Source organism: Anolis carolinensis, chromosome 1 (genome assembly GCF_035594765.1).
Source record: "Anolis carolinensis isolate JA03-04 chromosome 1, rAnoCar3.1.pri, whole genome shotgun sequence".
Taxonomy (NCBI): domain Eukaryota; kingdom Metazoa; phylum Chordata; class Lepidosauria; order Squamata; family Dactyloidae; genus Anolis; species Anolis carolinensis.
The window spans coordinates 229,507,446-229,522,061 of NC_085841.1; the positions used below are offsets into that span (position 1 = coordinate 229,507,446).

At 46.9% G+C, this 14,616-nt stretch overlaps 1 protein-coding gene across 1 annotated transcript in view; it reads right to left on the bottom strand.

Moving 5' to 3' along the window:
- The window catches only part of kynu (kynureninase), a 146,886-nt gene that overhangs the window by 112,346 nt on the left and 19,924 nt on the right, over window positions 1-14,616 (bottom strand). Inside the window, exon 3 of the mRNA XM_003215097.4 lies at window positions 11,920-12,040. Within this exon, the coding sequence (XP_003215145.2) occupies window positions 11,920-12,040 (121 nt within the window). The remainder of the gene's footprint in view (window positions 1-11,919; window positions 12,041-14,616) is intronic.

Below are 14,616 nucleotides of genomic sequence, written 5' to 3' on the forward strand. Positions count from 1 at the left end.
AGTCCAGAAACCTGCGGATGTGAGAGCTTGACCGTTAGGAAGGCAGAGCGTGGGAAAAAACGGCACTTTTGAAAAGAATTCCTTTTTCAAAAACAAGACAGTGCCTGGGAGTGTTAGAAGATCCAACTGGTCCATCCTCCATGTTTTATTGCCCGTCCGATTCAAGGAGGTAGTGATATTACAGGCATAGCATCAGGATGGCATGGACTTGAAGGAAATGACGCCGTTGATGTCCAACAAGAATTTCTTTTCTGAATCTGTCCGAGAGTTCTCCACAGATCGTTGAAGACTGCAAGTCTTATTTCTGAGTGTAAGACTTTATGCGGTGTGATTCCACCCACTTCTATCGTCCTACCAACAAACAGAACCTGCGCCCAAGGGTCACTAGCAGCCGCAAAGGCACACGCCCTGACAGGCAAAGGGCACCGTCCTCGGGCGCGGACAGAGGGCGAGGGGACCCTAAGGCGTCTGTCCCTCGGCAACAGCGTCGACAACCGCCTCTCAAGGTGATGGGACAGTGGAAGAAGAAAATTTTGAAAATTGGTGGACAAGGACGATGTGTCCCGCTTTCAGCGGTGCGGTGATTCCACCCTCTTCTATCGTCGCTGCCAACAAGGCAGCAAAAAACACTTCCGTAGCCAGAGGACCTGCGCCCAGAGGTCACTAGCAGCCGCAAAGGCACACGCCCTGACAGGCAAAGGGCACCGTCCTCGGGCGCGGACAGAGCGCGAGGGGACCCTAAGGCGTCTGTCCCTCGGCAACAGCGTCGACAACCGCCTCTCAAGGTGATGGGACAGTGGAAGAAGAAAATTTTGAAAATTGGTGGACAAGGACGATGTGTCCCGCTTTCAGCGGTGCGGTGATTCCACCCTCTTCTATCGTCGCTGCCAACAAGGCAGCAAAAAACACTTCCGTAGCCAGAGGACCTGCGCCCAGAGGTCACTAGCAGCCGCAAAGGCACACGCCCTGACAGGCAAAGGGCACCGTCCTCGGGCGCGGACAGAGCGCGAGGGGACCCTAAGGCGTCTGTCCCTCGGCAACAGCGTCGACAACCGCCTCTCAAGGTGATGGGACAGTGGAAGAAGAAAATTTTGAAAATTGGTGGACAAGGACGATGTGTCCCGCTTTCAGCGGTGCGGTGATTCCACCCTCTTCTATCGTCGCTGCCAACAAGGCAGCAAAAAACACTTCCGTAGCCAGAGGACCTGCGCCCAGAGGTCACTAGCAGCCGCAAAGGCACACGCCCTGACAGGCAAAGGGCACCGTCCTCGGGCGCGGACAGAGCGCGAGGGGACCCTAAGGCGTCTGTCCCTCGGCAACAGCGTCGACAACCGCCTCTCAAGGTGATGGGACAGTGGAAGAAGAAAATTTTGAAAATTGGTGGACAAGGACGATGTGTCCCGCTTTCAGCGGTGCGGTGATTCCACCCTCTTCTATCGTCGCTGCCAACAAGGCAGCAAAAAACACTTCCGTAGCCAGAGGACCTGCGCCCAGAGGTCACTAGCAGCCGCAAAGGCACACGCCCTGACGGGCAAACGCCACCGTCCGTGTGCGCGGCAAGATTGCGGGGGGAACAAAAGGCGGCCGTCCCGCGGCCACAGCATCGAGTACACTGCCTTTAAAGGCGATGGGAAAGTGGAAGAAGAAAATTTCAAAAAGAGGTGGACAAGGCCGAGGTGTCCTGCTTTCTGCGGTGCGGTGATTCCACCCTCTTCTATTGTCCCTGCCAACAAGACAGCAAATTGAAGTTCCCACGCCACAGAACCTGCGCTCAGAGGTCACTAGCAGCCGCAAAGGCACACGCCCTGACGGGCAAACGCCACCGTCCGCGTGCGCGGCCATAGGGCCAGAACAACCGAAGGCGGCCGTACCGCAGCAACAGCGTCAATCACAGCCTTTCAGGGTGATGGGACACAAGGTTTACATTTGGAGTACTTTCTTCAAAATCGAAGGTGTTCCACTGTGTTTGATTCTTCGACCCTCTGAGTTATACCAACAAGCCAGCAAAATGCGGTTCGCACTCGACGGAACCTGCGCCCAGAGGTCACTAGCAGCCACAAAGGCACACGCCCTGACGGGCAAACGCCACCGTCCGCGTGCGCGGCCAGAGGGCAAGAAAAACCAAATGCGGCCGTTCCGCAGTAACAGCGTCAATCACAGCCTTTCAGGGTGATGGGACACAAGGTTTACATTTGTAGTACTTTCTTCAAAATCGAAGGTGTTCCACTGTGTGATTCTTCGACCCTCTGAGTTATACCAACAAGCCAGCAAGATGCGGTTCGCACTCGACGGAACCTGCGCCCAGAGGTCACTAGCAGCCGCAAAGGCACATGCCCTGACGGGGAAATGACACCGTCCGCGTGCGCGGCCAGAGGGAAAGGGGGACCAAAGGCGGGCGTCCCGCGGCCACTGCGTCGACCACAACCGCTCAAGCCGATGGGTCAGTGAAAGATGAAACTTTACAGAAGTGCTGGCCAAAGTCGAGGTGTTGTATTAATCCCCGTGGCAAAACACGACCTCAAAGGTTCAGATGGACATATCTCAGAAAAATATGACTGTGGCATATTCCTTCACCTTAAATGAATATCCGAAGTTTCCTCATCAAATATATCACTGCTCTTTCTGAACAGGAACTCTTAGGATCTGGAGAAGACCAAACATTCCTGGCTCATGAGGGAAATAATTTTTGAACCCAAAAAAAAAAGGGGGAATTGAATGAAATCCGTAATGAACCCTAAGAGGATGCATATCCTACCAAGGATTTCATGGAGTAATTTATCACACAAAATCCTTCTACCTCTATAGCGTCAGTATTGCGGGAGAGAAAAATTTTTGTGACTTCAGACTACAGAGATGGGCCAAAAGTAACTTTATTAAGTTCAACAGGGACAAATGAAAGCAACTTCACTTCGGTAAACGTAATGTAAATCCAAGCGATATTTCTTGGGACGCCTAGCTTGACAGCACTGTGTGAGAAAACAGTCTGTGAGTCCTCGTGGACAACAACATAACAATGAGCCTACTATGGTTTGCGGCAGAGCAAATATCCAATGGGCTGTAGGCCTGCATTAACTGGGGAATAGCGTCGTCTAGATCCAAGGCAGTCCTGTTCCCCCTCTACTCTGCCGTTGTCAGACCGCACCTGGAATAATATGTTCAACTTTGGGCAACGCAGATAAATGGAGATGCGGGCAAGCTTGAAAGTGTATAGAGGATTCCGAATAAAATGGATAAGGGTCTGTAGATCAAGCAGTATGAGTAGAGGCTTTATTAGCTGATGGGCATCAATCATTGTTTAGCCTGCAGAAGAGAAGGCTGAGAGGAGAAATGTTAGCAATGTACAAATATGTGAGGGGTAGTCATAGGGAGGAGGGAGCAAGCTTATTTTCTGCTGCCCTGAAGACAACAGGACGGAGCAGTGGGTTCCAACAAGTGGAATGGTGATTCCACCTGAACATCAAGAAGAACTTCCTGACTGTGATGGCTGTTCGGGAGTGGAAGTCTCCCCCGGACTGTGTTGGGGGCTCCTTCTTTAGAAGCTTTTAAGCATAGGCTCGATGGCCATCTGTCGGGAATGCTTTGAATGAAACTTCCTGCGTGTCTGTTGGGGGAGAACTCGATGGCCCATGAGTTCTATTCCAACTCTACTTTTCTATGGTTCCATGATTCAATGATTCGGGAAACGGCGCCTTGTGATTGATGAACCCAAAAACAACAGTGGGCAACGGTGAGTGATGATAAAAACGAAAAAGGAAGGAAAAAGAGAGAGGAAAGCATTGTCCGGCCACATGTGTTCGCGTGAAGCCCAATAGGCCAATGGATCACAAGATATTATCTCAGGAGGCTCCTCAAAGTACCTGTTGACCGAGCATTCGGCCGAGTCCACCTTCTGAGCAGAAGCCAGCAAAGAGGATTCTTCAGAGCAGGCTAGTATGGCCACCGTCTCCGCAAAAAATACGTTTCCTGGTCGCTGCTGGAGATCCGTATCCCTACGGCAAACCCCTCCCGGCTCCCCGGGACTTTCTGTCTCGCCACTAGCGCTAGTGCTGGGGGTGACAGGCATTTCCGGAAGAGGGGCCGCTGTGCCCGTTTCCTCCACCCTGGCAGCAAAGACCTCCCTTACAAGGTTAACTAGTTGGGCCTTCCACACGGTAAAGTCTTTTGGGCAGATGTTGTACTTTAGCCGGGGATCACACAAGGCCGCCAGCATATGGACCTTGCTGGAAAGAAGTGGCTCAAGGCGTTTCCGTACAGCAAAGGACAACCTCCTCACCACCTCCTGGGCCGGCGGTGTCAGCGGTCCTGCCAGGGAGTCCATTGTTCGACCGGCCCCAAGCCTTTCTAGGTGCCTCCTTAGCCTCAAGACCATGGGCACTGCCTGGCTAAGAAGGGCTTTTGAGTCCGAAAGGGTGTCAGTGGCATGTTTGAATGGCTTTAGTATGTCTACTAGCTGGGAGATGGTGTCCCACTCTTGCTTATTTGGAACAAGTTTGCTAACTGGCGCAACCAATGTGAGGGAGATGCCGTGTACCGCCTTCTGCTGCTCGACCATGCGTTCAAGCATTTTAAAGGTTGAATTCCACCGAGTTGAGACATCCTGGAGCAGCTTGTGCTGCGGGAGGCCTTCAAGGCTCTGCCTCTCTCTCAGCTGCCGGGCTGCCTTGATGCTCCTGTGGAAGTAGCCCGCGATCTTTCTACAGCGCTCGATCAGCAGGGAGATGTTTGCGTTGCTGGCTGGCTGCTCTTCCGGGCTCTTTAAACCTTCCTTGACGGTATTGTGAAGCATGTGGGCCATGCAGGACACATTCTGAAACCCGGCACTTTCAACCGCTTTGATCATATTTTTCCCAGCGTCAGTCACCATAAAGCCCCTCCTCATTTCTTCCGGCCTATACTGCATCCACTCCCCCATAATGTTTTCCAGAGAGCTGCAGATGGTCTCTGCCTTGTGATCTCGATCAACTACCTCCAACGCGAGGAGTGCCCAACGATGGGATGTATCCATACTGCCTTCCTTCTCCCACCAATGTGCTGTGAGAGAGAGGTAGGAATGGCCTCCTCCCAAGCTTGACCAAATGTCAGAGGTAAAATGGATGTGTCCTCCCATGGCGCTACGCAACATCTGGGAAATGCGTTCCTTACAGCCCTCGTACAAGCCGGGAATTACTTTTCTGGAAAAGGTGTGACGGGAGGGGATTTTGTATCGGGGGCACAGCCGTTTCATAAGGCGTACGAAGCCTTCTTGTTCAACCAGGTGGAAGGGATGGTGATCAAGGGCAATCATCTCTCCCACAGTTTGGGTTATCTGCTGGGGTGTGAGTAATGTTTCCCCCGTTTTCTTTCTGGGTAATGGAATGGCCCAATCCTCCAAGGTGGACTGTGTCTGCCTTCCACCATCTTCACCAGGAGAACTTTGTGTGCTAATGCTGCCACTGGAAGGGCTTGCAGTTCCCCCTCCTACCGATATGGAGGGATGGTGTCGCTTCAAGTGAGAACTCAACCCCGAGGTCGCAAGATGTCTCAGGTCTCTGCCTCTGCTGATATTTGCCCCACAGTGCCTACAAACAGCCAAGGTAGCACTCTGAGAGTGGACATGGAAATGGTCCCAAATATAAGACCTAGGCCTCCCCACAGCCACTGTGGGGACGCCCACAGAGATAGGAGTCGTGGGCACCCTTTCGTCAGCTTGAGAAAGTTTTTGTTTGGATGGTACAACCTCCTCTACCTCCTCCTCACTGTCAGTAGCGGGTGGAGGGGTGGGGTTATCTATATCCTCACTATCCACCACCTGTAGTTCCAGGACGGCTAAACCTGTATGTTCCATTGATCGTCCTGTGGTCTCAGCTCTATAAGACAACTGGCTCGGTGTGGAGGGCTGTGTACTTTCTGCATGCGAACAGCCGGCTTCTACATCAAGTCCACCCACTCCCATAGTTCGGCGTTCCAGACGGATGGGACCCACCCTAACTTTTTTGGCCCCCCACAGTGTCCTGGCTGTGCCTTTACCACTATCAGGACTTGCTCCCCCAGACCCGCGTACAGCTGAACGTTTCATGACAGCAGGAGTGTTTTCAGGAGACAGATGGGGGGATGGAAAGGTGTCGTGGAAGTGGTGGAAAATATTTCTTGTTTCTTGATTGGCAACGTGTTATGTTATTAAGGGTATCTTAACTGCCGCAAAACCGTCTATTTATTTTTTAGCTAATTTTATTTTTTTACAAGGGGATACCTGTACTTTCCAGTTCTCTCAAGGACTAATGGGAGGTGCAATTCTTTTTGGCAAAGTTGGCTTTTGATACACAGAAAGCGACCCTGTAACGGACAGACTGCCCTGTTTGAGCAGTGAAAGGGCAAAAGTGGGTCCCTTGTTTCCCAAAAAGGAGGAGTTTTAGTTCTGCCAAGGAGTAATGGGAGGTGCAATTCTTTTTGGCAAAGTTGGCTTTTGATACACAGAAAGCGACCCTTTTACGGAGAGACTGCCCTGTTTGAGCAGTGAAAGGGCAAAAGTGGGTCCCTTGTTTCCCAAAAAGGAGGAGTTTTAGTTCTGCCAAGGAGTAATGGGAGGTGCAATTCTTTTTGGCAAAGTTGGCTTTTGAAACACAGAAAGCGACCCTTTAACGGACAGACTGCCCTGTTTGAGCAATGAAAGGGCAAAAGTGGGTCCCTTGTTTCCCAAAAAGGAGGAGTTTTAGTTCTGCCAAGGACTAATGGGAGGTGCAATTCTTTTTGGCAAAGTTGGCTTTTGATACACAGAAAGCGACCCTTTTATGGAGAGACTGCCCTGTTTGAGCAGTGAAAGGGCAAAAGTGGGTCCCTTGTTTCCCAAAAAGGAGGTTTTCTAGTTCTCTCAAGGACTAATGGGAGGTGCAATTCTTTTTGGCAAAGTTGGCTTTTGATATACAGAAAGCGACCCTTTAACGGACAGACTGCCCTGTTTGAGCAATGAAAGGGCAAAAGTGGGTCCCTTGTTTCCCAAAAAGGAGGAGTTTTAGTTCTGCCAAGGACTAATGGGAGGTGCAATTCTTTTTGGCAAAGTTGGCTTTTGATACACAGAAAGCGACCCTTTTACGGAGAGAATGCCCTGTTTGAGCAGTGAAAGGGCAAAAGTGGGTCCCTTGTTTCCCAAAAAGGAGGAGTTTTAGTTCTGCCAAGGACTAATGGGAGGTGCAATTCTTTTTGTCAAAGTTGGCTTTTGATACACAGAAAGCGACCCTTTAACGGACAGACTGCCCTGTTTGAGCAATGAAAGGGCAAAAGTGGGTCCCTTGTTTCCCAAAAAGGAGGAGTTTTAGTTCTGCCAAGGAGTAATGGGAGGTGCAATTCTTTTTGGCAAAGTTGGCTTTTGATACACAGAAAGCGACCCTTTAATGGACAGACTGCCCTGTTTGAGCAATGAAAGGGCAAAAGTGGGTCCCTTGTTTCCCAAAAAGGAGGAGTTTTAGTTCTGCCAAGGACTAATGGGAGGTGCAATTCTTTTTGGCAAAGTTGGCTTTTGATACACAGAAAGCGACCCTTTAATGGACAGACTGCCCTGTTTGAGCAATGAAAGGGCAAAAGTGGGTCCCTTGTTTCGCAAAAAGGAGGTTTTTTAGTTCTGCCAAGGACTAATGGGAGGTGCAATTCGTTTTGGCAAAGTTGGCTTTGGATACACAGAAAGCGACCCTTTAACGGACAGACTGCCCTGTTTGAGCAGTGAAAGGGCAAAAGTGGGTCCCTTGTTTCCCAAAAAGGAGGAGTTTTAGTTCTGCCAAGGAGTAATGGGAGGTGCAATTCTTTTTGGCAAAGTTGGCTTTTGATACACAGAAAGCGACCCTTTTACGGAGAGACTGCCCTGTTTGAGCAGTGAAAGGGCAAAAGTGGGTCCCTTGTTTCCCAAAAAGGAGGAGTTTTAGTTCTCCCAAGGACAATGGGAGGTGCAATTCTTTTTGGCAAAGTTGGCTTTTGATACACAGAAAGCGACCCTTTAACGGACAGACTGCCCTGTTTGAGCAGTGAAAGGGCAAAAGTGGGTCCCTTGTTTCCCAAAAAGGAGGAGTTTTAGTTCTGCCAAGGACTAATGGGAGGTGCAATTCTTTTTGGCAAATTTGGCTTTTGATACACAGAAAGCGACCCTTTAACAGACAGACTGCCCTGTTTGAGCAATGAAAGGGCAAAAGTGGGTCCCTTGTTTCCCAAAAAGGAGGTTTTTTAGTTTTCTCAAAGACTAATGGGAGGTGCAATTCTTTTTGGCAAAGTTGGCTTCTGATACACAGAAAGCGACCCTTTAACGGAGAGACTGCCCTGTTTGAGCAGTGAAAGGGCAAAAGTGGGTCCCTTGTTTCCCAAAAAGGAGGTTTTTTAGTTCTCTCAAGGACTAATGGGAGGTGCAATTCTTTTTGGCAAAGTTGGCTTTTGATACACAGAAAGCGACCCTTTAACGGACAGACTGCCCTGTTTGAGCAATGAAAGGGCAAAAGTGGGTCCCTTGTTTCCCAAAAAGGAGGTTTTTTAGTTCTGCCAAGGACTAATGGGAGGTGCAATTCTTTTTGGCAAAGTTGGCTTTTTATTCAGAGACCCTGGCACGGAGAAAAACAGCCCTGCATGAGGCAAGGGCCAAATCACCAGGCTCCCTTGTTTCCAAAAACCCTTTAGAAGAAAAAAAGGCGCAGCAGAATAATTGCTGGCCGTGTGGGAAAATTGAAAACGCCAATCTCGTGAGGAAAAAAACACCCACAGGCCCTTTGCAAAAAATTATAAAAGCAACACCCAACACCCAACAGTTTCCCCACACCTCCCAAACTCACCCACCCAAACTTTTCTCCCGGTCTTCTGTAGCCTAGCTCAGCTCTAGAAAACAGCCAAGGAGGCTGTGACGCAGCAAAGTTTCCTGCCTGCCTGCCTGCCCAAACTCCCTTCCACCCTCTTCAGAATCCCGGTGCGAATGAGCCACGAGGCTGAGTGCAGGCTCTTTTCATTCAGGACGTCCTACCAGCCCCTCCCCCTTGTTTAACGTGCTCTCTGATTGGCCACAAGGTGCCAACAACACGCTAGGTTGCCCCAGTGCCATTAAACAAGTTTGGGTGATTTGCAAAAGCATTTTTTAAAAACGAAAAAAAAGGCGCCATAACGGAAAACGGCCAACCGCGGTTCGAAACCGTGATATCCAGGCGTGTGGACAACCAAGGTTCTATATTGCTTCAAAACAAACGAAAATAACGAATTAATAACGGGTAACGGGGAAAACGAATTATTTGAGCAAGCCTAATATTTACATCTCTTGTTCAAATTCAACAAGGATAGTTCAAGACTGATTTATAAGTCAACTTCATAAGTCAATTTATAAGTCAACAGGAACGTTTGAAGCCAAAATTATAGATTTTAATATGATGGGTGAATTGATGACAAAGGAGGAAATGTCAGCACCACCTTAAAGAACAAGTCTCCCAGGCCACTGCCATCATTTTCCCATCCATGTACTAACCAGAGATTACCCTACTTAACTTCCTGCTGCAATATATTGCTCCCTTTGGTGGGAAAAAGGAGGGCCCTCTAATAGATTTTAGTACCTAGGCAGGGTACCAATCATATTTATGTCTTTAAATGCTATCACTAGCACCATGAATTTGAACTGGAAGGATATTTTGTATTGCCTATGTTTTGTTTTGCACTTGTTGTATTTGTATTTTGTGTCACACCTTGAGTGTTTTGTGGGCTGCCCCAAGTCCCTCTGGGAGATGGAGGCGGGATATAAATAAAGTTTTATTATTATTATTGTATTACTAGCTTGGGGACACAGTGGTGCCTGGGTCATTTGATAAAAGGCACTGTTTGTCTTTGAATGTTAGGTATTCTCAGTTAGGAGTGGGTGAACTAAAATTTCCAGAATTGTGGGTCAATTCTCTGCAAACCTGCCAGTATTCAAAGTTGGCCATTTTGGTTCTGTTTACCAAGTTTAGTCCAGATCCATCGTTGGCTGGGTTCAGAGGTGGTTCAACCACCAGGCCAACTAGGCAGTTGCCTGTGGCGCCATTTTGTTGGGGACGCCATCCAGGCAACTCCTGTCTTCTGCAGCCTGCCTCCGCAAGGTATTGAACTGCTTTTTCTGTTGATTTGTTGTAAAACATGGTGTTTTAGTGCTTAATTTGCAAAATCTTAATGTAATCTGATGTTTAATAGGCTTTTCCTTAATCCCTCCTTATTATCAAACATTTTCGCTTATCCAATGCTTTTATTTTTCAGTGATTGGTTTTTTTGGGGGGGCTCCAAAATTCTGTTCGCCTACACTTGAAAAATACCTAGGGCCGGCTTTGGCTGAGTTCAGTGCTCTTTGAATGTGGGTGAACTACAACTCCCAGATTGAAGGTCCATTCCCACAAACCTCTGCAGTATGTTCAGTTGGTGATGAGGCTTCTCTGTTCGAAGTTTGGTCCTGGTCCATTGTTGGTGGGGGTCACTGTTTCTCTGGATGCAGATGAACTATAACTCCCTTTCCCTCAAACTTGTCCAATATGTTCTGATGGTTATGGGGGCTCTGTGTGCGAAGTTTGGTCCTCGTCCATCATCGGTGGGGTTCAATTGCAGGTGAACTATACATCCCAGTACCTACAACCCCCAAATGTCCAGGCCAATTCCCCTCCAAACCCACCAGCATTCAAATCTGGGCATATTGGGTATGCATGGCAAGTTTGGTCCAGAGCCATCATTGTTTGGGTTCATAGCGTTCTGGGTGCAGATGAACTACAACTCCTCTACATTCCCCAGTAGGAGTCACAGTGCTCTGACTTGATGCAGGATGAACTACAACTTACACCATGTGGAGTCAATCCCCCAAACTCCTCCAGTAAGTTTAGTTGCTGCTCAGTTATGCTGTGTTTGTTATGCAGACAGATTTGAAAGGGAAGGGCAGTAGGCGGGATCAGGCAAATTCCACACCAATGGAGAACCCTGGGATGCCTGCCTGTGGTGGAGGAAAATGCAAAATCTAGGATGAAATGGTCCCCAAATGAAAGCATTCCTTGGGTGGTGGGCCATAGTGTTTGAGGAGGACATTGGCAGGGGTTGGGGCCACATGTTCATGGCGCTCACTGTAACCGCAATGTCAGTGGACGGGAGTGACTTGGGGGGTCCATAGCACTAGTAACTATAGCCTGTTTGTGGAGGCCGGAGGCTGTCTGTGTGAACAGACACCCATGCCACATACACACATATGGGTTTTCACTTTTATTATGGAGATAGATAGATAGATGATAGATAGATAGATAGATAGATAGATAGATAGATAGATAGATAGATAAATAGATAGAGATACAGATATTGGTAATAATGTAAAATGTTTCTATCAACCATATAACACTAGTTGCAGCCTCTATCTTTTTAAAGGCAGCTCCACATACAGCACATTGAAGTAGTCTAATCAAGATGCTACAAGTACAAGAATGGCTGTAATTAGAAAAGATGACAAAATCACCAGTGGATCAATGCCAAGGGCCCATAAAGATTGTAGGTAGCAAACAGGTCAAACCTCACACTAGGCATGTTGCCCATAACTTCCAGTGACAGAGAGGTGGATCCAGGAGTTCTTCCATGCTATATGTTTACTCCTTTAGGAAAAATGACTGTTTTCAAAGCAGATTACTTATCCCTTTCCTGTTCTGGAGCCATCCGTTTTTAAAGCCACCATCTTTTCAGGGCTTAGTTTCGTTTTACTGGCTTGTATCCAGCCCATTACAGCAACCAGGCATTTATCCAACATCTTGATAGACCCAAGTGACTCCAATGACAAGGCAAAGGAAATATGAGTGTCATCAACATACTGGTAGTATCAAATTCCACATTTTAACAAAACGTTCTCCTACTGAGTCTGATCTTCCAGATAAAGCAATTGCTTTTCTAGCCCTCAAAAAGCACTTTCAGTTATCTACGCCAATAGGCACCACTCACATTTTAGCCCATTTGTCAAGTTCTTCATCCAAGTACATTTTGATTTTCTTTGGCTGAAGTCCAAGAGAGTTTCCAGCAAAGTAGATGCAGTTGTCATTTTCTTTCACTAAAGCTGGGTTGGCTGAAGGGGAAAAAAATAAATAAAAAGGGCCTTTAAAAACACTCATTCCTTCTACATTGAAAATTACATTCATAGCTGATGAACCAAAACTTGACTACCATCAACTTATATTCCTGAAATAGACATTCAGTACAAGCAAACAGGAGAGTACAGTTTACTCCTAAGGAATATCAGGTGTTGTAGGCTATATATCAGAGGAATTAACTAGCAAGAGTAAGGCTGCATTTTGGAGAAGTTCCATATCATTCTCAAATGTCCAATATGCATTTGGAATGTTTATCAACGCTCTGTAACATTCAGGAATGATCTAAAAGTTGAATACAGTACAGCATAATCCCCATATGTATGGGGGATATGTTCCAAGACACCCTATGGATACCTGAAAGCATGTGTAATAGTGAATCCTATATTTGTATTATACTTGAGCCAGAAGCATACCATAGAATAGCACTGGAGGACCTAGGCTGTATGTACACTGTAGAACTAGTGCAGTTTGACACCACTTTAACACAATGCTATGGAATTCTCCCCATGAGGGAAAAAAGAGGCATATGCATAAAATTTTTGTTTATTATTATTATTATTATTATTATTATTATTATTATTATTATCAACACAACGACATTGTATGGCACAGCAAACAAGATAGACATGCTGGATTTCGTTTCGCAAAACCACAAGTCGAACACTTCCCAAGTGTCTAGGACTGTGTGATGTATTTTCTGATGATGTGTGCAGATCCCAGTAGGGTGGCCTTTTGCAGTTGGCAGATGGTGATTTTGTCAATGTCTATTGTTTCCAAATGCCGGCTGAGATCTTTTGGCACAGCACCCAGTGTGCCCATCACCACCGGGACCACCTGCACTGGTTTCTGCCAGAGTCTTTGAAGCTCAATCTTGAGGTCCTGATAGCGGCTGAATTTTTCCTGTTGTTTTTCATCTGTGCGGTTTTCTGGCATTGTATATTTTTGCCGCTTCTGTGACTGTTCATTTGGGTTTTGATGATTCCGTAGCCCACTTGTCAATGGATGTCCAGAATCAGCAGCATCCACTGCGGTCCTTTTTATCCTGGGCGACGACCGAGCCAGTATAGACTTCGTTTGGGTTTGATTCTCCATAATGCTAATGGGTTAGGTGCTCTTGGTTGTGCTCCTCAGCTGAGGCCTCTCTGGCTTGGTTGGACCTGCCGGTAGTTACACTACCGCCAGCACAGCCCTCAGTCATCATTGGAGCAGCTAAGCCCACCCACCACGTCAAGGTGGCACCTGCGGGGGGGGGGGGGGGGGTTATTATTATTATTATTACTATTATTTTTATTTTTATTGTATGACACAGCAAACAAGATAGATATGCTGGATTTCGTTTCACAAAATCACAAGTCGAACACTTCCCAAGTGTCTAGGACTGTGTGATGTATTTTGGGATGATGCGCGCAGATCCCAGTAGGGTGGCCTTTTGCAGTTGGCAGATCGTAATTTTGTCAATGTCTATTGTTTCCAAATGCCGGCTGAGATCTTTTGGCATGGCACCCAATGTGCCGATCACCACCGGGACCACCTGCACTGGTTTCTGCCAGAGTCTTTGAAGTTCAATCTTGAGGTCCTGATAGCGGTTGAGTTTTTCCTGTTGTTTTTCGTCAATGCGACTGTCACCTGGTCACTTGGTGAGGCATCAGCACGTTTTGGCAGATAAGACTAAATGCCTTATAAAACTATATTTCCCATGATTCCATAACATTAATCTATGTGGTGTTGAACTGCATTAATACTACAGTCACAGGAAATGAGGTCATACTATATATTGTATAAACAGTCAAAGAAAAATCAGCAAATACTCAAACATTCTCTGGAAATTACATATCACATGGAAGTGGCACAATATCTAGGGTAAAACAGAAAACTATATACATAAAGACAAGCTCCCTAAGTCATGGGATACTTCAAGTTTCACCTAGCTATTCTGTGTCCATCTGCATGGTGAAACAAGATGGAAGATTGCTATGAACTGTACCGCCAGCAGTAAAATATCAGTTTAAGGTTCTTCCAGGACTCGTCAGATCTATACTTTTCATTGGCTTTTTAAAAGGTAATTTCAGAGTTTATTATTAAAAGGTCAAACTAAGAGCACGGAGAACTGAAATGCTGATGCACATATAAGCAGGTAAAACCAGTCTTTTTCTTGAAGGGACTGTAATTCTATATAAACAGCAGCAACAGCTAAGGAGAAGAGAAGAAAAAAGATGTGCAGATGGATTACTTTATAGTCTAAAGTCCCTAGAAATGTAATTAATACATATATTTTGTGCAACCTTTTTGATGGCTAATAACAAAGGATTAGCCCATTCCCTATGTTGGAAGTAAGTATATTAAAATTTAAGTGTTTCTTTCTACTTTTATCATGTTGCCATGATGAAATGTAGGCAGCCAAGTATCCTTTGCACAGAGCGAGATAGCTGTTGAAAATGTTTTCCACTCAATAGAGAAAATAGCAAGATACCAAATCCGTAAATCAGAGGTCAAGAGAAGTGATTAGCCTTTTTCATCACCTTTCCTTCCATATACTGCTGTGTTCTATTAC